Source organism: Stegastes partitus, unplaced genomic scaffold (genome assembly GCF_000690725.1).
Source record: "Stegastes partitus isolate 25-593 unplaced genomic scaffold, Stegastes_partitus-1.0.2 Scaffold31, whole genome shotgun sequence".
Taxonomy (NCBI): domain Eukaryota; kingdom Metazoa; phylum Chordata; class Actinopteri; family Pomacentridae; genus Stegastes; species Stegastes partitus.
Window position 1 is genome coordinate 18,954 of NW_007577762.1, and position 21,925 is coordinate 40,878.

General features: G+C 40.5%; 2 protein-coding genes across 4 annotated transcripts in view; one reads left to right on the forward strand and one right to left on the reverse strand.

Moving 5' to 3' along the window:
* Positions 1-785: 785 nt before the first annotated feature.
* On the forward strand, positions 786-10,405 carry mpl (MPL proto-oncogene, thrombopoietin receptor). 3 transcript variants are annotated; one of them, XM_008299550.1, is made up of 13 exons: positions 1,303-1,877; positions 2,852-2,972; positions 3,452-3,627; positions 4,921-5,078; positions 5,356-5,503; positions 5,610-5,724; positions 6,576-6,745; positions 7,203-7,345; positions 7,940-8,093; positions 8,381-8,462; positions 8,704-8,791; positions 8,951-9,082; positions 9,161-10,405. In XM_008299550.1, exons 1-13 carry the CDS (start codon positions 1,715-1,717, stop codon positions 9,398-9,400), a joined length of 1,890 nt encoding a protein of 629 aa, XP_008297772.1. In that variant the 5' UTR covers positions 1,303-1,714; the 3' UTR covers positions 9,401-10,405. The 3 variants fall into 3 exon arrangements, with proteins under 3 accessions (XP_008297767.1, XP_008297772.1, XP_008297759.1); XM_008299545.1 differs by lacking the exon at positions 1,303-1,877 and adding an exon at positions 786-1,023 and having other exon boundaries at positions 8,951-10,405; XM_008299537.1 differs by having other exon boundaries at positions 8,951-10,405.
* A 919-nt stretch (positions 10,406-11,324) lies between these two features.
* The window catches only part of ddah1 (dimethylarginine dimethylaminohydrolase 1), an 88,897-nt gene continuing 78,296 nt past the window's right edge, over positions 11,325-21,925 (reverse strand). Inside the window, exons 5-6 of the mRNA XM_008299563.1 lie at positions 20,082-20,225; positions 11,325-14,058 (exon numbers count right to left, since the gene is read on the reverse strand). Coding sequence (XP_008297785.1) covers positions 13,942-14,058; positions 20,082-20,225 — 261 coding nt within the window. The 3' untranslated portion in view covers positions 11,325-13,941. The remainder of the gene's footprint in view (positions 14,059-20,081; positions 20,226-21,925) is intronic.

A 21,925-nucleotide genomic window follows, 5' to 3' on the forward strand; every position in this document is an offset into this window, starting at 1 on the left:
CTGGCAGGTTTTAATTTATCTGAACATTTCTAAGTAAAGAAAGGTCCATCAGGTTTCTAAGAACTACTGTGCAGCTCCAAAAATGCTCTTTGCAACAGCCAATCATCAACGTGGTTTTAAAGTTTTCATAAGTGCATGGACTTCATTTTGGATTAACAAAACAGCTCTCTAAATAATCCATCAGTTACACCCAGGCTTCTATATAAAGAAAGAAAAAAAGTTAGCTCGAGGATTATGATGAAAATATAAATTAGCTGAGATATTTTGAAGCACAAAGCCATGCTGGTGTACTCTGCTGCTTTGTAGTAGATCAGGATGTGGTTGATCAGCAGAAACTTTTTCAGTTTTTCGAACAGGGCATTAGCACTCTTGTGTGTGCGTCAGCAGGGAGTAGGCATTGCGGGTCTGCTGAGTGTGGACATCAACGCACTTGAAGCTTGTTGAACGCTCCAAATCATTTCTACTGATTGTTCTTCAATCCTAAATTACCTGAAATCTATGATGAGCTGATAAAGTCTTTGTAGTGGGTCGTCTAATTTAACAAATCTTTCTTTTGTTTTGAGAAATTTGATTTAACAGTATGAAGGAGATGCAAACCCAGTCAGACGGTGATTTGAAACATGTGTGGGACAGTTTTCATCTGCAGCAGCCATTTGTATTGTGCCTACTTGTTATAATTTATGTAAAATCAGCTGCCTTATTTGGTGCCTACTTCCATATCACACAAAGCTTTCTTCCTGTTTTCAGCACAACAGGTCCCACCAGGCCAACCCCTCAGCACTGCTCAACCCTGATATACTGCTATGCCCAATGAAAACCATGTTTAGCACACAACACACACAACGTACATGCACGTGCTGTGTTAGTTTCGGTGCCATGGTGGTTTAGAATACATAACACCTCCACTGACCATGGATCTGCACTGCAGGTTGGAGATACTCCTTCTTAGCCTGTGGATACAAGTTGGCGTTGTGCCTGGAATACATTGCAAGAATGGAATTGTCAGTCATCTGTCAAAGGAAGGTAAGACTTCAGCAATATAAAAGACTCTATGATAAGAAATGCTGTAATCTGGTGATTGTTTAAATATGAAATGGTTATTTTTAACATTGCCATGAATTAAAGGTCATTTCGTGTAACCACTAAATCAAAGTTGCACAGTTAAAGATGAGTGAAGGGGTGACAATGTCAAGAGATCAAGAAAGGCTAGTGTCCCTAAAACAGCTGATGTCTGGACATATCATGTGAGGCCACTGTCCGCAGGAAGGCTGCAGAATAAACCCATTTCTAAAGCAGTTAATGGTTCCTCTTTTTAGCAGCATGTATCTTGTGATTGCCAGACTGTGCTCTTTGCTATTACCAAATACATGAATCAGATCCTAAAGGAATCACATATATGGGCTAAATGGGAAGTGCCTCACACAATGTCTGTGTGTAATCAAGTGTATGTGCTCAGGATAAAAACTGTGTGGTAGCAGTAAACGTGTGGCCGGGGGAGAGTTGAATACACTATAAAAAGGCCCGACAAAGAGACTTCAGACGGAGTTCGTGGAGAGTTCGTGGAGACTGCTCCTGGAGACTGCTCATGGTGGAGATCGCAGAGTTCTCCACGGGACATCGTTGGAGCTGAACACTCCTCCACCAACTGAAGAAGTCCTGATGGGTCTGCAAATTCTACTCAAGAGGAGCAGCAGAGCCCCTTTCTGTGTTCTGCATGAAGAAGTATTCTCTTCCTTCCCCAAATGGATGCAAAAGAACTACAGATCTGATCAGAGTCTGGACTTCTCATCTCCCCCTGAGACACGAGGGTTTCGTCCGGGGTTCAGGACTCTGTACTTGGTTGCTGCATCACTGGAAGAGGACTCCTCCAGGCTCAGGTCTGAGCAGGGCTGAGTTCACCAGCTGTGGCCGGGCTGTTCGAGTCTCCCTCTCCCCAAATTACTTATTAGGTTACTATTTTAGAAAAGCTCAGTTCTATAATTTTATCTCAAATTAACTGTTTTAATCATATTTTTTGGAATATTTTGAGTGAATAATCAAGAGCTGTAGCTGTGTCCCTGCTAAGGTTTTGTAATAAATATCTGATCATGCATTTAAAGTTTATTTGGTTTGGAATTTTCATTAAGTCATTTACAGTAACTGATGGTAGTGAAAAGTTAGTCAGTTGTGTGCATAATATCTTTATAGTGGTTCTTAATGGTTATTCTAGTATTTTCAAACATATCCCTGGGGTTAGTTTTGCCAAACCTCTAAAATCTAACCTAGCAACTTACCAAGTGCTCGATCCATTAAGAGGAAAGCTGCCACTAACAGGCGTGTCTAGTAGAGTGATTTGACTACTGAGGCTACTTAGTTGAGTCAACTATCGGAGGAAGCGGAGTAGACGTCTGGATTAAGGCAGTTAGAAGCTAGGCGAGTTTCCTCGACACCAGCTTAAGCAGTTCTATAGAATCCTATTAGGTCAAGGGCCTGTAGGGAGTTAGAACCTAACCCTAGAAACGGAGAGCTGGACCAGTAGCCCTGTACAGGGTTATATCAGCACGGATCAATAACAGTTTGTATTAAATTCAGTCCAATTATGAGAATTTTTAATTTTATTTCATATTGACTTTTAATAAAATACTGCAGACAACTTGCCTTTTGGGAAAAAACTAAACCATGCTTTGTCCCATTACATTCTGCATCATTCTGGGCAATAGTCTCACAAAGTGACATTTTTCTGCACAACAAAACAATTATCAAGACAATAAATCTCTGTCACATTATATCTTCCTGATATCCTGTTTCTTATTTCTTCATTACCAGTTATACCAACTTTCTTCATGTCTTCTCTTTGTCATACTTCAATTAGATGTTTTGCTGTTGAAGGATGAGCAGAATCCAAAGTGCTTCACTCGGACGTTACAGGATTTCACCTGCTTCTTTGAGACTGCACACAATGAGACTTATGATTTTCTCTACTCACTCAGTAGGTGTGTTGCACTCAGTACATATATTGTCTTTTGCATATTTAGGCCCTTCTCAGAGTCAAAAAGAACATATAAATAGTACCTTCTGTCAGAATATACTAAATCGTATTTTGTAGACATTTTTGATGCTTTTGGTATGCTAGTGTTGAATTATTGTTCTATTGTCTAACAACATCGTTTTAAATATCATTTTCTAACCTGCATTCAGTACATAAACAACAGGTCTAGTGGAACAGAATAAAGTCATGTCATTTATACAATTATTATTATTATTATTATTATTGTTGTTGTTCTTATTATTATTATGCAATTTATTTGTTTCAATGAATTGTTTTAAATTTCAGTTTTTATTATTTCAGTTTTAGCTTTTTTTTTTTTATTGACACTTCAATGTTTATATTCCAACAATGCTACACACATGGTTCATTGATTGATTTATATGTATCCCAATGTCTGTCGTGTTTGTATCTTGTACCAATCAGGGAGTCCACAGAAAGCTGTGAAATGTCGGTTCAGAGAACAGAAGAAGGAACCTTCCTCCACATCTGCTCGTTTCCTGGCTCACATGTCTGGCTGTTTGTGAACATACATCTTAAAGTGTTGGAACGTACCACCAACACCAGCCTCTACAGTCGTACTGTCAGCATAGAGGACCATAGTAAGACATTTGGGTTTTTTATTATTTACTTCCTCATCAAACAAAGGGATAGACATTGATTGCTGGAAAGAAGAAAACTAGACATTCTAAGCAGTCTTGACTACATTGACTTCCAGCTTTAATCTCTTTATGATCTTTGCCTTTTCCTGCTAGTCTCAGCTGTAAGTCCATCCCTGCTCCCCTCTGTGTTTGGGGCCTTGGCTGCCTCTGCTTCCTATGTTTCCCATGTTTATGAAAGGAGTGCTCATTTGAGATATTTTCATCCATCCATCCATTATCTATACACCGCTTAATCCTCACTAGGGTCATGGGGGGCTGGAGTCTATCCCAGCCGCCTTAGGGTGAAGGCAGGGGACACCCTGGACAGGTCATCAGTCTATCACAGGGCTACACTTAGAGACAAACAACCAAGCACACTCACATTCACACCTACAGACAATTTAAAATCACCAATTAACCTCAACATGTTTTTGGACTGTGTGGGAGGAAGCCGGAGAACCCAGAGAGAACCCACGCTGCACGGGGAGAACATGGAGACTCCACGCAGAAAGATCCTTAGAGGATCTTCTAGCTGCGAGGCAACGATGCTAACCACTGAGTCACCATGCAGCCTTTTTTTTTTTTTTTTTTAAGTCATTCCAGACCTTACCAAACAGCCACAACATTAAAACCACTGACAGGTGAAGTGACAAATAAATAACAAAAAACAGTGTTCTCCTGGTAAACCTTGGGTGTCAGCATTTATGTGGATATTTTTCGTTTTGACACATACCTTCCACCTGTTATCTAAACAGACCAAGCACTGAATAGATGCTGTATTTTATGTGTTATACTGAAAACAGACTAGTCCAGGGGTGGGCAATCCTGGTCCTCGAGGGCCACAATCCTGCATGTTTTAGATGTGTCCCTCTTCCAACACACACACCCACCTTCTGCAGAACTTGATGATGAGCTTATCATTTGAATCAGGTGTGATGGAAGAGGGAAACATCTAAAACATGCAGGATTGTGGCCCTCGAGGACCAGGATTGGACACCCCTGGACTAGACCATACAAGGACAGTCCATGTAGTTAATTTTTCCTTCCTTGCAATTTTTTCTTGCGTCCTTCTTTGAAGTACATAAAAGCTCAAGGAAAAAAGTAAGGAAGGAGGCATGTTAGCTAAAAGAAAAGCAGCCAAACCTAAGAACCAATGAATTATTCCCACCAGTGGATTCTGTAATCCTGTAATGTATACTTCCTTCTGTAATATGTTGCCCCCCCTTAACTTTATCTTCCCCTTATCTTCTGTAGTTCTTCTGGATCGCCCCTTCAATGTGACTTTACGTCCAAACGACCAAGTGGGACAGCTGCAGGTTTCGTGGCGCACAAAGTACTTAAGCAGCTGGAAAGAAAATCAAGCGTACAAGATTCGATACTCCTCTGGGCTTCTTGGAGAGATGACAAAAGAGGTAGACACAGTGCTTGCATAAATCTATAAGATTAAAAAACAACAACAACAACAACAACAACAAAACTACTTTGCCAACACATACTGTCAATAAGCATAAAACCTGTTATGTCCATGCAAGTTGTGCCATCATACTAACCATATCATGGAGCCCCGAAACAGAAAAATCTCAATTAAAACTATGAATATTTAAAATGGTTTCAGGTTTCTTTCATCATAATTACAGTGAGCGAGCTACACGAACTGTATCATAAAATCTGTTGCTCGTGATTCCACAGGTGAAAGTAGAAGACAACATACTGGATTCTCTGGTACCAGGCGAAGAGGTTGAGGTCCAGGTCGCTGTCAAATGTTCCTTACATTCAGATGGAGGACACTGGAGCAGCTGGTCTCACCCCATGCGAACTGTGGTTTCCCAAAGTACAGGTGAGCCCAGCAGACCAACTGAGTGAAAGTCAGTTAGTGAGAAAAAAAAAATGCACCTGATCCTTATACAACACTGTAGTGATCTCATGTGTTTCTCTATTTTCAGATGATATTTCACTCATATGCTCCACCTCTGACCTGCTAAAATTCACCTGTCAGTGGAATGGGAACAGATATGGTGTAGGATATGAGTACAAACTTTTCTACAAGATCGGTCTCAGGTAGCCCAAAGCACACACTGCATGTGATCACTGATTTGATATAAATTCCGTATAGTTCTGAAATCTTTAAATGTGTTTCTTATTTACCTAAAGATGCCTTTAATGCTTGTCTGAGGTAGAAAAGTTGTATCGATGGAAGCAAAATGCAGCAAAGTCAAATGCAGACAGGTACAGCTATATGCAGAAGGTTTGGGCAAATTACAAAGAAGTTAAAATAATCCCTTCAACAAGTTCACTCCAAGTAGTGAGATGAGTTCTACCCACAGATTTTTAATGGTGTTAAATTCAGGAGACTGTGAGTGTCATTCCTAAAGTTCTAGCTTGTGTTTCCCAAAGTCTTTCTTGGTACATTTTGAGGTGTACCTGAATCACTGTCAGTCCCACTTTCTGGACTGCATGACATTTGTATTCAGTGGAACAATGCACCACCACTGCTGGGTCAGAGACTTCTTCCTGCAGATCCTTTGCAGTTAAATGGGGTTATAGTTTTTATTTTTTTAAAGGTACAAACTTTTGCAGACAACTGTGCTGTACATGTGACAATAGCTTTAACTGAGGAGAGAAAATAAAGCTGCTGATGAAAGCCTCAGATCTGTGATAGGACGAGGACAGAAAAAAATAGATTTCATACTCACCAGCAAACACATAAAACTACTCTGAGCAACAAAGGCCCAATTTTGCAAACTGTTATGGCAACCATCTCCTCTCCCTTAATCATTTCTTTCATTCCACACTGCATTATTGCAAAAAAATGTTTTTTAAAAAGATGTGTTCATAACTTTGGGTTAACCAAATACACAGCTAAAGCTCTTGTTTTCTTTTTGATTGCTTAAATTCTTCTACCTCTGCAGTGAACCTTGGGGTTGGACAGAATGGACGAAGTGTCTGGCTATTGGGAACTTGAATGATCGGTGTTCTTTCCCTGGAAACGCGTCCAGTAGAGTCAGGGTCCATCTCAGCAGCACTTCAGCTCAAACCAGCAGAAACTTTTACACTCAAGAGTTCACGCTCAACAACTCTGGTGAGAGAATTTTTCTACTTTTTCCTCACTTCTTTTTGCAACCTTTGTCTGCTTTTAAAACTCAATAGAACAGTTGAATAGTTTTACCCTGGTGAGAGAACTTCTAAGCAGCCGATTACTAAGCAGTGGTCTCATAACTAAACCAAATACATGTGATGAAATGACTGCTGTTTCAGTCTGTATTGCTGATATTTCCGTCTACAACAAAATTCTCCAGTGAGTCGTGAAGGTGGCACATACCTTGGTTGACTCATCTTTTCTTAACACCTCTGGGCCAGTTTGTAAGGTTTGAAGTTAAAGGTGGATTCAGCTTTGAGTTGCACACTGTACTTGTGTAGTTTCAGTTACTGTAGTTGTTAACAGCCCAAATAGCCCGATGACAGAACTTCAACTTCAGTGATAAACCCTCAGAGAACGTTCCATGGCTTTGTCTTCTGACAAACTTCTTTGTTTACAGTGAAAACATCCCCACCAGATGGTCTGAGAGGAGTGCTGATGAAAGACAAGTTGTGCTTGGAATGGGAAGCTCCTCTTCCATCTCTGTCCCCTCACCTGCAGTATGAAGTCGACTACCGCGTCAAAGGAGCTGAAGGATGGAAGGTAAGATGTTATTCACGGTGGATGAACAACTCGATGCATTTTTCAATATGTTTTTTTTATATTACTGGTTTACTAGGATCGTGTTAGAATGTATTGTTTTCTCTTCATAGTGATTTGACTTGTTTCATATATTTGTGGAATTCTTACCCCTCGACTTTCAGATTTTTGTGTACTTAAGATACCATGAGTTGAACTTTATTTGAATACTTTTAGGTTTTATGATGATGGCATAAGTTTCTGATCCTTGACAAGTAATAACTGTGGGTGGTTTTATCACTGCAGGCACAGTGTCACTCCTGGTCGTACCACCAGGTGGTGCCAGAGCACAGGCTGCTCAGGGCTATGTGGCTACAGTTACAAGTAGATTATCAACAAGATTATTGAGCCATTATTAACATTTAACATTGTGATGTTGCATACTATAAAACCAACACAACATAGCAGTATTGAAAAATGGCAAACAGTAGCATCAAAACACAGTGTAAAGGGAACATGAGCATATTTTAAGAGAAAGTTATTGTGAAAGAATGTGAAAGATCAACACTAAGAATACTGTTCAACTTTCTGCACATCGAATCAACGTTTCTGTCCCAGATGATAAAGGACTTCGGGACTCATGCATGTATAGAGGTTCCAGCAGGCAGCCGGTACAGCGTTAAAGTCAGAGCTAAACCGACCGGGTCCATTTACTCAGGCTACTGGAGTGACTGGTCAGATGTGCTCACTGATGACATCCCCACTGACATAGGTGAGCGCCGATGAAGGCTAGAAAAAAAATTGTTTATTTACTAATCCCCTTGAGTTAAAAAAAAAAATAAAAATAAAAAAATCAGACCCAAAAAGTTGCAGCTTTTTCACAGACTCTTAGTCAGCTGTTTAACTTTTGTTTTTTTTAAACTTTGAATACAATAAATGTATAACCCACATTGCTGCTCATTTATGCATTCAAATGTAATGTTGTGTGTTACACTAATTAAATATAAATAAAAAAGCTATACCATTCAAATGTTAATGCTGTACAACTAACCTTTTCAGGCCTGTGGCTCATGGTGTGTATCCCCATCAGCATGCTGGTAATAGCAGTCGTCCTCATCTGCTTGTGCTGCGCGTACCGCAGGTAGAATGTTTGTCCAAATAATACAGATTGTAGTCATTCACAAGAAATTCAAAACTGAGACACAAATGTAAAGAATGGTTATGGGATGGTTTGGCACGATCACTCCAACATTTTTTTCCTCACTTTCCTGACATTACATTTCCTTAAAACCATTAAAAACATCACTAATTAGTGGCAAAAAAAGTCTTTCTCTGCCTTTATCAAATGATTTTTCATGTCTAATATTTTGTGTATTTTTTAGGAAGCTCAAGCAGTATTTTTGGCCACCAGTTCCAAACCTTCAAAAGGTTCTGCAAGGCTATCTGATGGAGATCAACAGGCAGAAATGGGTATTTAACCACAGATATTAGCATATTAATGCTATGATCAAAAGTACATTACATGCCATTATTCACCGAACTTACCGTGTTAACAGTGTCTGGAGTGCACTCAGTTCCAGTAGTTCTAAATGTGTTGGTTTTTAAAACAAATTACTGCTCACACTCCAGGATCCTCCAGCCATAGCTAAACAGTGCTCTGAAGAAACCACTTCATCCGTGGTGGAGATCATGTCTGAGGACGAGGTTTCAGAGTTGGGGAAGCCAACAGAAGAATCCACTGAGCTGCTGACACCGGAGCAGGTAGACAGCAGCCCCAGGACTGAAGGCTATCCAGACTATGTGACCCTGAATAAAGAAAACGGTGTTCTTTGCCCTCAGAGAAACAGTTACGTGTACGATCAGGTTAAAGTGAAAGGAGACCCCGAGGCAGGAGATGAGCTCCTCCAAACATGTCGCTGTTCCTGCACTGAGGGCTCAGTCTGTCTCCCATCTTGCTCATGCAGCGACTTTCTCAACCATTCCTACCTGCCTGTGGCTGAGCCTGCAGACACATTCAGCTATAAGGTCACTGCTGTCAGGGCTCCAGGCAACCTCTACACCAACTTCCCCTACAGCTGAATGCACAGTGTAGCAGGTGTGCTTCTAGAGGTGCAGATTTAATCAATACGATGCACCTTCATGCTGACCTAAGAACTCACTGTAAATAAATACAAGCTTGCCAAAAAGGAATAGTGATTTATAAACAATTAACAGACCTTTAAGCTTGAGCAAAGGAGTGTTACCGTGTACTCACTGTATAATAGTTGTATAGTTTCTAATCCTTGGTTACGCTCTGAAGTCTTTGGAAAATCAACAATTTTAAAATGTCAGGTTTAAATGCTGTTCAAGATATTTAGGCGTACTATAGTTATTGTTTTAATTGTACATTAGGTTTCCTTAACAACATTGCTGGCAATTTATCTACAGTGTTGTGTCTATTTGCATCTGTCTGGTGGAACAGCAGCTCACTGTGAGACTACGAGTGCGTTGTATAGTCCGACCAATAAAAAGAATCAGTGGATTTCTGTCCAACACTCGCCGACATGATCACAGGCGGGAGTGTTTTGGGATCAGAGTGTTTGTTCTGTAGCAGCCATACTTCTATATAATTTTGAGTTCTTTTCCAAATTTTGGGGAGGTTTACAGAACACCAATTGCAATATTAAATAGAGCCTTGCCGGTATGCAACACAGATGGTTCCTGTGAGCACTACACCTTTGAGTAGTCGGGATCAAAATGTATGAGGTGTTAGTTTGTACATTCTTTTTTTTTAAAACTTGTATTTAAATGTAACTTTCTCTCAAATTGTACTTCATTTAATTTTGTATATATTTTTTAAAAGTGAATTGCAGGTTTTGCCATTGTTGTCATATACTCTATTACATTATATCTTTAAGAATGTTTTATACTTTACAAGAATCTGAGATGAGACGGTTGACATGGATGTGAGGGAGGTGTAACCAAAACGCTTACTTCTGATTCTTTTACCTCCTTTTGAATGACATATGTAGCAAGTGTTTATGATGCATTACATTATCATATCAGAGTTTGTATTTTTGACAATAAACATCATAATGCTTCCGTTTTCTGCGACGTCATTGAACCACTTTGCTCGGTAGTTGTCCGAGTATAATAGATAATGTACTCAAGGACTTGTGTCTATTTATAAGTATATTTTTTTTTCATGAAAATAATCTCGTCATACCTGCTTTGAATACATTTGTTTCATCTAGAAAGCAACAATCTACAAAGTCCTCGCCTCTTTCTCGACCCACAGCAGCTCGAGCACACCAGCTCATCCATGACTTTGCTCAAACCCTGTAAAAAAAAACAACTATGTGACACAATTGCAAGGTGTTATATTGGAGTACTTCATCAATACATGTTGGAAATCAGTTCAGACGATCAATGATACAGAAAGCGGAGAAAGTGGACAGGATCGGTTCTTTAGGTTTGTTATGCCAGATATCTAAACCTGTCATCAGTCCACAGCAATTTTCATGGCGCTGAATGTTTATTTTACTCATGTCAAAAAAAAAAAAAAAAAGTATGTGGACATGTGAACAGGGTGAAAAACTGAATTTTTAAGGGAGGGGGGGTTTTTGCAGCTTTTCTTGCCTCCAAACAAACATCAGCTGTACTGAGTCTACACATCATTTGTTTTTGTCTGTTTTACACTGTTGCTGTCACAAGGTGGTAGCAGAGGTCAACAGGCAGAGGTGTGCTGCCACTTTGAGTCCTTCAAAGACAACACAAGTGACTCTACGTCACTGAAAATAAGAGAATATTTATATTCATTTCCAGACTCAGATTAATATTTAATCACACCTTCACGCGCTAAACCTTGTGATCTATACCAACCCTGTCCTTAAAGGTACCACGAGTAAATGTGCTGTCAGGAGCTGATAAACAAAAGATGAATTAAACATTAGTAAGAGTCATGAACTGACAGATAGAAGAGGAGCTATTTAAAAAACAAACAAAAAAAATCCACAACACAGATAAATGCTCGATGTTAATTTATTACACAAAGAAAGGCTCAGTTTAAGATGATTCAAATAATTGTTACTCGTATGAAAACCAAGAGACCTGAGATGGACAATCACAACATCATGAAATAACTGTTAGAGGAACATTCAGATTTTTAATGAATGCTATGGTGTCTCAGAGACGTATAACCAAAGAAAGGCTGATGGGTAACACTGTGAGAGGGGATGACAGTTTAACATAAAATGACATTACTTGTCCTACAACAGCTGACAGCAGTGCTAATTAGACAGCCTAAGACTGCAGTCACAGCGTGAGAATGAGAACTGGCTCTGCAACTACTGTATGTTATCATCCCGCGTTCGGCCAGCCGCCTTCTGTTAAATATACTGCTGTCACACTTTAAGGCCATCACATCCACAGCGTTCGCCAGACTGTATGATATCATGGCCATAAATTAGCCCAGAATCGTCCATGAGGCAATAGCAGAGGGTGGGAGAAGGCAAGTGCAGAGAGTGAGACCGTCAAGAGAAAGACAGAGAAACTTTTAAAGAGTCGCTGTTTACTGGCGTACAAGCCTCTCCTCCCAACATGAATTCTTTCCATGTTTCATCACTGCCCACTTGCCCATACTCAAACGGAGGGAGGTTGAATCACCTCCTGATGTCATATCCTCAACTTTCACTTACAATCACACTGAGAAACAACATGGTTTTTTAGCTGTGACGGGCTTTAACATGTACAGTATACAGAGTACAACAGTATACATGTCCACATACACTATGTTGTCATGTGTACAGGCCTCAAACATGGATTAAGCAACAACATATACATAAGGCCACTGAAACAGGTCAACGTCCTTCCGACTGCTACTGCAACACACATGGAAACACACCAAACGGGGGCTGTTTGCTCGTTCTGAAGTCACATTCGGTTCTATTGGATTTTGTGGAACAGACATCAGCTTCACAGCATGCTCTAAAGTCAGTACTGGAGTAAAAAAAACTGCCAGAGAAGGAAGAAAAAAAACCCAGTGTAATCAACAACACAGGCAGAACCAATGGTGTGAGGAAAAAATACAGTGCCTTCAGAGTCATTCAGCAGGAGTTAAGTCATTGATTTTCCAAAGAGGCATTGGATATTTAAAGTAAGAGAGGTGCTATGTTGGAGTAAATGGAAGCTTAGTTCATTTTAGGATAATGAAAACATACATTTGCCACATCAACGGGGTCGGCAAAGCGTGTCGAGTCTTTTTCTACATTTTTTTTTAATGAGGATCAGTCATTACCCTTCTAGTTTTTGGAAAGTTTGCATCCCCATAAAAATCTAACAAAGGAAGGAATTAGAAACGGCAGCAACCACCGATGGCCTCAAGTAACAGGTTACTGTTTGCTTCTCTAGCTGGTGGCAGGGATTGAGGAACAGCAACAACAACTAAAACATAAAAGCTCCACTACTGTGTGATAAATGGCAATGATTAGTAAGCAATAGTCAGAAAAGTAAGAGGGCCTCAGGTCTCAGTGGCAGAACTTTCAATATTAATCACAAAACCATAACAAATCACACAAAGAGAATCATCACCGCGATCATACCAAGAGCTCACATCTCCGGAAAGCTTTTCAAGAACTGTATCTTAGAAGCTTTAAATCAAAGTAGCCATTTTCTTCAGTAGATACACAGTGGTGTGTAGGTGGGTTTTGTTTTAGCACCAACTGCAAAGAAACAGCAGTAATTTAACATAGAAGTGGAAAGAAAAAATGTTAAAGAGCAGCACTGACATTCAGATTCTATATAACAGCAGGATTTGTTTGCTTTATTTTTGCTCCAAAATACAGTTCTTGAAAAAATGAGTCACAAACGTCTCAACTGCAAACACAGAAAAATTAAATCACAGTTAAAATGCTGCATGTAAACAGTATAAACCAACCGCATACTTGTTTATATTCACTGTAGATGTCTGTATTAGTCACGTAATTTAAAAAACTGAAGCGCAAGGTTGGTAAAACTACTTTACAACGGCAAGAGAAATCTAATTTATCAGCCAGATCCACCTGGTTCCGTTCTGTGTGGTTCTCTTTAAATCACTGGAGAGCAATGAAGGATTGGTCTATGCACGAGCGGTAGGCGTTCTGCAGGTTCAAGGTGGTGGGGGTTCAACATGGCACATGGTCTACTCATTTTCAGATCTTCAATCATCTGATAAATCTGTAATTAATCAGAGCAATTTGCAGACGAGCGAAGAAGCAGGGAAATAACAAGAGATTAGATCAAACCTGCAGGCCTGCTCTTTTGTGTTTCTCTTTTTGCAGAATGTATCAAAAATTAAGAACAAAATTAGACTTATTTTAATGCAATATCCTAATTCTTACAGAGACACAGATAATCTGAAACTATTGTCCTCTATTTCAGTGGAACTATTTACACACTTTAAGACCTTTCAATGATTGTGTTTTAGTGAAAAGTGAGACCGTATGACTCCTTTCATGTGATATATTATCTGTACCTCAGCATCATTACGCTAGAATTTTCTCCCTCTAAGAATCAGGACTGTTTTGTTAAACCTTAGGATCTGTGGTGATCAGATTCAGGCTCTGCTTGGTTACCATGCACCGACAGAGCCCTAATGAGCGCGCTCAGATGTTGGCCTTCTTGTTGATGAGCACAGAGCAGCATGTGAGGGCTCCGTCCACTTTGACCTTCTCCTGGTTGCACACGGGAATCAGCATGTGGTCCTTCAACTTCTCAAACACCTGCAGGACACACAGACAAGGGCATTATTGGAAAAACAGACTTTTTTAGATTATTCTGCTTTAAACTTGTTGGTAATTCTGCAATTATCAGTTGAAAATTAACAGTTTTTCACTGAAATATCACCAAAAAAGAAGGTTCAGGGCCTGTCAGTCTGTCGCTTAAAGAAAGGCTCAAATACAAAATTGATATTGTCATGGCAGCAGCTGTCCCTGGTACAAGACCTGTGAGCTGCTTTTACTGGTATTCAAGAGCACTGCCACAGGCTCTTTAGAAAAGGTTGAAGTACAACTGAATAGGAAGTAGTTAAATTGAAGGGAGAACTTATGCAACACTTAAGTTTGTTTACTCCACTTGTCAGCTTGTAATTTTCAGTGATAGAAAAGCCCTGCAGAGAGACAAAAAAAAAAAAAAAAAAGTGAAGCAGGAGAACAAGCATTCAAGCTTTCCTGGTCTCCCGGCAAAACGTAAAAAAAAGAGATGGGAGTGAGAACTATTACGACATTCTCAAAAGACCCTTGTAAAGTAGTGTGTCACCCTGTGGACATTTTCCAGAAGAAAACCAGCGTTTTCCGACCACACTTCCAAACCAGGATATTTTTCTCTTTAAACTCTTACTTCAACCCTGCTGTGATACGGAGCGAGGCCTTGTGGCACAGCCAGAGGGACCAGCTAAACAAATTTTTATCTCGTGATGCAATATGGCTGACAAAGCCTCTGGTGATCCAGATGCCATGCCTGACGTCCAAACACTCAAGTGCCTCATAACTCTTGACTTTTTTTTTTTTCTACTCAAGGCATTTTGTGTAATGTGGGCAGAGTGCTCTTTAAATCATTTCAACAATGCCACTCATCATGCTCTCCTCTAACACTATTCTACCACTTAAAAATATGGTGTTCATGCAGATTTCAATATAATTTTTCACATTAGGGCTTTTGTGAGACTGGTAATATCATCACACTGAAGGAACCTGCATATGTTGGTGCTCCTATCAAGATGGGTCCCCATCTGCTGTCCGTTAAAAACAAGATGTTAGTGGTGCTGAGAGCCAAATCTTACAATCAACATGCTTAGCAGGTCATGCTTACCATGTTCATCATCTTAGATCAGACTATTAGAATGGTAATATATGCTGAACACAAACACAAAGCAAAATCCAGAGAACACTGGTGCAACAGTCTTGTTTTGCAGTTTCAAACTGAAATGTTGGAACAATGCTTTTTTTTTTTCTTTTAAGCTGACGATGGTGGGGCTGCAAGGTGGCTCGGTGGTTAGCACCATCACCTCGCAGCTAGAAGATCCCTGGTTTGCATCCCGGTTAGGACACCCGGGCTCTTTCTGCGTGGAGTTTGCATGTTCTTCCCATGCAGCCCTGCCTTTCCCCCCAATCCATGATCCTAGTGAGGATTAAGCAGTGTATAGATAATGGCTGGATGGATGATGATGGTGGATGAGTTAAGGCAGGGGTGTCAATCTCAAAAACACAGTGGGCCAAAATTTAAAACCTGAACAAAGTCACAGGCCAACATTGAGCAAATGAACCTTTTAATATGGACCGAAACAAATTTTGCTTTAACATTGAATATGGAACAAGCAACGCTTATTACCATACATTATATATAACTTAGTAGTGGAGACATGCAAAATCAAATTATAAATTAAAAAACACATCAGTGGCACAGTGACAGTTGTAGTGTGAAGTCGCTATGCCTACTGTCACAGAGGAGAGGGAGTTTCTGGGTTCTGTCCTGATTGATGCGCCAAAACAACAACAGGGCATTATGGGATTTGTAGTATTATCGGTGAATGCGCTGTACAGTATAATACCGGGGGCAGCTCTAGTAGTCATTTGGTATTGTCTCGCGGGCCAAATATAATTACAAAGCGGGCCAGAGTTTGACACCCCTGAGTTAAGGGATCATCAAATGCTCCGTGTAACACATTGCAGTATTAAAAACATAAAAAATGTTTTTTAAACTTTTATTAGCATTTTTACCCCAACTATAACTCAAATTGAATTTTTAATTGCTCAGGTTTGGTTGTTCCATCAGAATGTAACTTTGTTCTTTCTGTGTTTTTCGTGGTTGGAGCCATGGATCCTGTAGCACAGTCAAACTATGTATTATACAGCACATCTGAACATGCAATAATTCATTGCTGAATTTATTTGGGGAGTGTTTGGAGACGTGAACATTATTCATAGATTGGAGCAATAGGCCAACGTATTATTGTTGTTGTTGTTGACAGCTGACATTAAGCATAGAGTAGTGGTCTTCAAATACCTTTCTGAACATGCCTGTCCCTCTACATCCTCCGCTCTAAATCTGGAATGATGCAAATCCTCAACTACAGCCTATAAGCTGATAAAATATTAAATTAATGGCTATGAAAGTGAAGGTAACAATATTATAAGTTACAGGCAGTGTATTTTCTATAGTATTTTATAAATAACCCTAACATGTCGCGTAGCTGATAAATGACTCCATGGTCAGATAATACATGTAAATGTGCAACTCCACCTGAAGCTAAGTGTGTAGTCTAATCAAAGCATTAAACACAGAACTAAAAAACTATGACAACGTGTTTTTTTAAAAAAAAATTTTTTATCCAAATATAAATTCTGAAGCAACAACCCAAATGTGAATGATTAAAAATGAAACTGAGAGACATCAATTAGTGAAATAATTCAAAAAAATTAATGATGAAAATTTAAAAAAAAGCTCCTTTTATTCACTTTGATGGACTGTAAAGTGTCACACAGACAAAACTTGTTTATAGTTCATACACGCATGTATGAAATATCACGGTAATCAATCCAACAGTTGTACAGACCTGTCACTCAGTCCACAGAGGCTAACATCACGGTAGCACTCGATGAAAAGTCAGATTCCAACAGTCATTACAATGCATTCTCCTATCTGTGGACAATGAATGAGTGCATCAAATTTCATGGAAATCTATCCAAGTTTGGGTGTCACCAAAGTAAGAGGGAACAATCGTCTCATAAACATCAACACTAATTTATACAATTCAGTCTGGACCATCCAAAGAACACCCCAGAAATCTTTATCTTAGACCACACAAAGCAGGTTACTCAGGGATCATCCTCTGCCATTCATAGCACCTCTGCATCAAAAGTCTCTGTTTTTGATCATTTCCAGCTGAGTTCTCATTACTGCAGGAGAGATTTATACGCTGGGTCAGGGTGGCATGGTCCCACACAGTAGGAGCTGCTATGTTTCACTGGACCTTTTGTCTTTTCAGCTTCTTTATCTCCAAACAGAGCCCTCTGCAGCCATCGCCACCGCAGGCCATTAAAGGTGCCCCATCTCCGCCCCCTCCGACCCCACCAATCCTCTCTCATGACCCCCTGCCTTCGTTAATACGGAACTCTTATGTAACTTCACGAGCAATCTAAAAATAGGCCGGAGATTAGGACAGACAGTGTTTAGAGTTGGAAATCAGCAGACGTCTTGCAGGGTGTCTCAGCGATTGTGCTGACAAATCTCCACATCTCATTGGAGGAACAAGCAACAAGTTCCCTTGGGAAACATTCTCCAGCTCTAGACCGACTGTGCTAGACATGATAGTTAACTGTGATAACTGCCCCTGCTATTTTACTGTGTGTGTTATGTCTTGTGCTATTAATATTTTTTCCACTTTTCCTTAAGCTACAATTTCTTTGGGGCCAAAAGTGGGTTTCGGGCCAAGTTCTGGTGGGTTTGAACCTCATAAAGGAAGCAGGTTTATGGAAGAAACATACATTTCTTGAATACTGCTCCGAAAGTTCTGTTAAAAGGTGCTATCAAAGCAGGAAGCGAGACATACACAAATAGATTTTATTATCCTCAAGTGAATTCCCTCAGTTAATCTTCCTGGAAAAAACTGAGACTGCGTCGTGGATGTAAGTCCAAAGACGCATAATTTTGTGAATTCTTCCTTCTAAAAATAGCTGGCGGAGGTTGGGGTTTTAACCACAGAGTACATTTTGAGGTCTGAGCACTGTCTCTGCAGATTGTAGGCTGCCAGGTTCAATCCTGTGAGAATCCTTTTGACTTGTTGTGATGTGGAGTGACCCCAAAGCATCTAAATAACACAGCTACTGCTCAGTCTGTCCAAACCCCAACAGAAAGAGTGAAACAATAACACGTCATTCATGTCAAGCTGCTGCAGCAAACATGTGGGTGAAAGGCCCATCTTGCTGGTGTATGTAAGTAGGTCACTGAATGTTTGAGACATACCTGACAAATCTGCTATTAGCTTAGAGGCCTGTTCAACAAAGTAGGATTTGGGTTTGCGAGGCACCATCAGGTTTAGCTTTTTAGTACCACAGTGGCGGTTCACTTCTTGCTGGGGGAACATCTCTCTTACAACTTCTGCTGAAAACACCTAAACTGCTCCGAAGCAGGTTGTGTTTAAGATAACAATTCAACACATACTACATCACCACCTACTGACCAATCAATTCTCTTGGAAAACAGCATTACCATTAGCAGAAGATCCCGCGGAGCTCAGGGAGCAGATACTATGAGAGGAAGAGCCGTTTTTTCCGAGCTGAAAGCCATTTCAAAGCTAAACTTCATTGATCTAGAAGCCTCTGTTTTGTGATATAATCCTAAAACAGACGCTGATTAAAACACTGCACTGCCTTGCACTACAAGTGAGTCACCTTATTTGTTTGAATGATGTTTTCATATTTGTTCCTGTTCCCAAACTGATTAACATCATCGAGGTTGGGCAGGAAAATTGAAACTAAAAATGTCTAACGTGTGAGGAGCAAGAAGGGAACATCTGTAGTTTCATCACACGGTCTAGTGATGCATGATGATAATTACACTGAATCTTGAATAAGAAAACCTACATCTCAGCAGCTTACACATAAAGGGACAGCGATATTGATAAGCATATGTACTATACATTCACACAGTCTGCAGCTGTTGCCAGCTTTCCTTCCTGACTTTGTTGCTTTTAGCCTGTATTATATTTATAATCTCAAATATTGGCTTAGGATTCTAGTTTGTTCTTCTTAAGAAAAATATGCCGTTTTAGAGCTGTCAACACTTGCGACTGGTTATCTGTTGCCAACACCAGCCCTTTCATGTGAACGCGGTCATTGCTAGATTCAGAAACTGGGTTGACTTACCGGGTTTATAAGCAGCTTCATGACCGTGACCGCTTAGCGTGACTGTGGTTGTTAGGTTTAGTTAAGCCAGATAACAAAAACATATCCCGGGTATGTTGAACTTGCTTTGTAGCACAAGCCTCTGATGTCTCTTGAGGTCAATGTCTGGTTGTAAAGTTGCCAAGCCCACTGCTATGTCAACAAGCTGGCTGGTAACTTTTTGCTTGCATGCTGTTTGGTGCACACCAGATTTGTTGGTGAGACTGAACCAAAACACTAAAACTGAATGATGTAAAAGCAAAACGTCGCTAAAAGAAGCTAAAAGACTTTTATATTCAGACAACCTGCAATGTGGGGATAATTCTCTGCAGGTTCATGACTATAAGCCTCCCGTTTCATATACAAGTATATCAAGTGTTTTTAGAAAACTATTAGTCATGGCAGCTTTAGGAGCTGTTTTCAACAGCTTTGCTGATTAACTCAAGTTCTGAGGAAAAAAAAAAAAGCACCTAAGATGTTTTTTCTCACGACTTCAGTGTCTCTGGCTCTGAGTCTGTGGTTGGAGTCATGTCCACAAAAGGTCACTTCACATCAAACTGCAGGTTCCTTTGTTAAAAAACACAACCCTGGCTGCGGTCAGCCTGCAGCGGTCTGTGTAAAACAACCACAAAGCTTACGTAGGGGCTCTTTCTCCAGCCAGTTGTTTTTCTCAGAGGTCAGGACAGGATGAAGAGCAACAAAGGCAAGGGCTCTTTAAATTTAAGCCACTGAACCACTCTGGTTGCCCCGACGGTGGTCGTTCCTCCCAAAGGTCTGACCGCAGGACTGTGGATGAATGTGTGACTGTGACTGCGGGTGAGACAAGGTAACCGAGTGTGGATGAGAAATGAGCTGAGCGTCACCTTTGCACTCTCTGGAAACTGCTCCGCTGTGCAGTGCAGAAGCACATGTCCCTTGTTGGGCAGGTTCATGTAGACACAGTTGGCAGCGAGGTCATCGGGCACCGTCAGCTTGTCGTAGCGATGGTCGCTCATTTGCTGCATGATCTAAACAATCGGAGCAAAGAGACAGACAGGATTTAGACACTGAGGTAAATAAACAAACTGTGGGAATCCACATGCTGTTCACAAAGACAGACACTAAACAGTTATTCAGACTATCAGACATTTTGAGTCAGAGGGCCACAATACCGAACGCAGCACCGCAATCCTTCTCTGGCCAAACCACTCTGGGCGCCTGGGGGGGCTTAATGGAGAACACAGGAGCAGACAGACATTCTTTCTCAGCAGATGTCATGTTATTTATGTAATCTGAAGGAGCTGAAGGTGGGACGGGAGGAGGGGGGAGAGAGGCTGCGAAGACGCCCGTGTTGCCAAGTGGATGTCGGAGGGGGGGTGAGGATGTTATGACCAGAAAGAGAGGCAGGTGCCTCTTAATGTTTATGAGCAGAACATCTGCGGACGGATACCTCAGAGACGAGGAGCGGAGGGAGGGTGGAAAGCTAGTTAAAAAAAAAAAAAAAAAAAAATCCAAAGTGTCAACATTCAGAAAAGGTATTTTGAGAAGTGAGATTTTCCCCAGATGTAGACTCCATGATTGTCAGTCTGCTATTTGCTATCTTTAAATTCTCTGTTTTCTGTGCTTTTCACTGCTCATTGTCTTCATCTTTAATGATGAAGAGAATGAGTCGGTTGTCTGCTTGTGATTAGCAGTCAAAACGTCACCACTAAAAGTTAAAAGTAGGAAAAAAAGAAACCCAAGTTCCTTCAGTTAAATGCCCTCCTACACGGCATCCAAAAAGTGTGACGCTTGCTTGACGCGCATATAGGTTCGGAGGAGTGGCTGTGAGCGAATATGATGACACACGACTGCAAATGTGGGAGGAAAACGGGTGGTTTGTGAGCACAATGGGCTTTGTGGCTGAAAATGTTTTCATTTCACTTCCCACTGACGGGGTTCACTGCAATAGGGAAGACCAGGGCGTTCACAGAGAAGGGAAAGGTCAGTTCCAGCGAGGCTTATATACAAACATGCATTACATTGCATTATGTTACTGGCATTGTACGCTGAACATACGCAAACCCCGCAGAAAAAAACAACGAGTTCAATGTAGTCACCTATTATCAAATGATTCAACGGATAAAACATGGACTGTTCTGAGTACTTGGTTCATGCTTTCCTGAGAAACACTACTCAGTACACAAGAAATGACGAATCTCATTTATCGAACAGCACCGTCAGCGTTTAGTTGGAACAAATGGAAGAACAATTGTGTGGTTAGCATGAGGAGTAAATCCAACATTAAACAGAATTCTTTAAGAAAACATTGTGACAGGCCTGGACTGGTTGATAAGTGGATGAGGGATCTCTGGGAAGTGCAGTGCAAGACAAACACAGTAATGAACTTTTAGCACCAGCGGTGTTAAAAACAAACAGTTGGAAGGTTATGCATTTTAAAAGCACATTAAACTTAAAGCAGCTAATATTTTCACACATCTAACATCCAGAAGTCATTTTTTAATTTACAAATGATAAATGAAAAGGCCCTGTAGATGACTGACATCACTAAAATCTAAAACTTTACAGGAGCTGGAAATGCTGTTTCAGAGTGCAGGGCTTCAGGCTGGAGTACAGTGTGTGTGTGTGTATGTCTGCGTGTGTGTAACCAGACACATTCCCAGGTCACTTGTGGGCGTGTTACGTGATTGCAGCGGCCCTAAATGAAAACACTCCGGTCCATGTGCGT

What these genes read in the sequence shown, in the direction of transcription:
- mpl (XM_008299537.1), top strand. Translation starts at nt 1,715, where the DNA reads ATGAAGAAGTATTCTCTTCCTTCCCCAAATGGATGCAAAAGAACTACA. An exon ending in AAGGAGCTGAAGGATGGAAG is followed by an intron (nt 7,346 to 7,939) that starts GTAAGATGTTAT and finishes TTTCTGTCCCAG; the next exon opens with ATGATAAAGGACTTCGGGAC. An exon ending in AGATCAACAGGCAGAAATGG is followed by an intron (nt 8,792 to 8,950) that starts GTATTTAACCAC and finishes CTCACACTCCAG; the next exon opens with GATCCTCCAGCCATAGCTAA.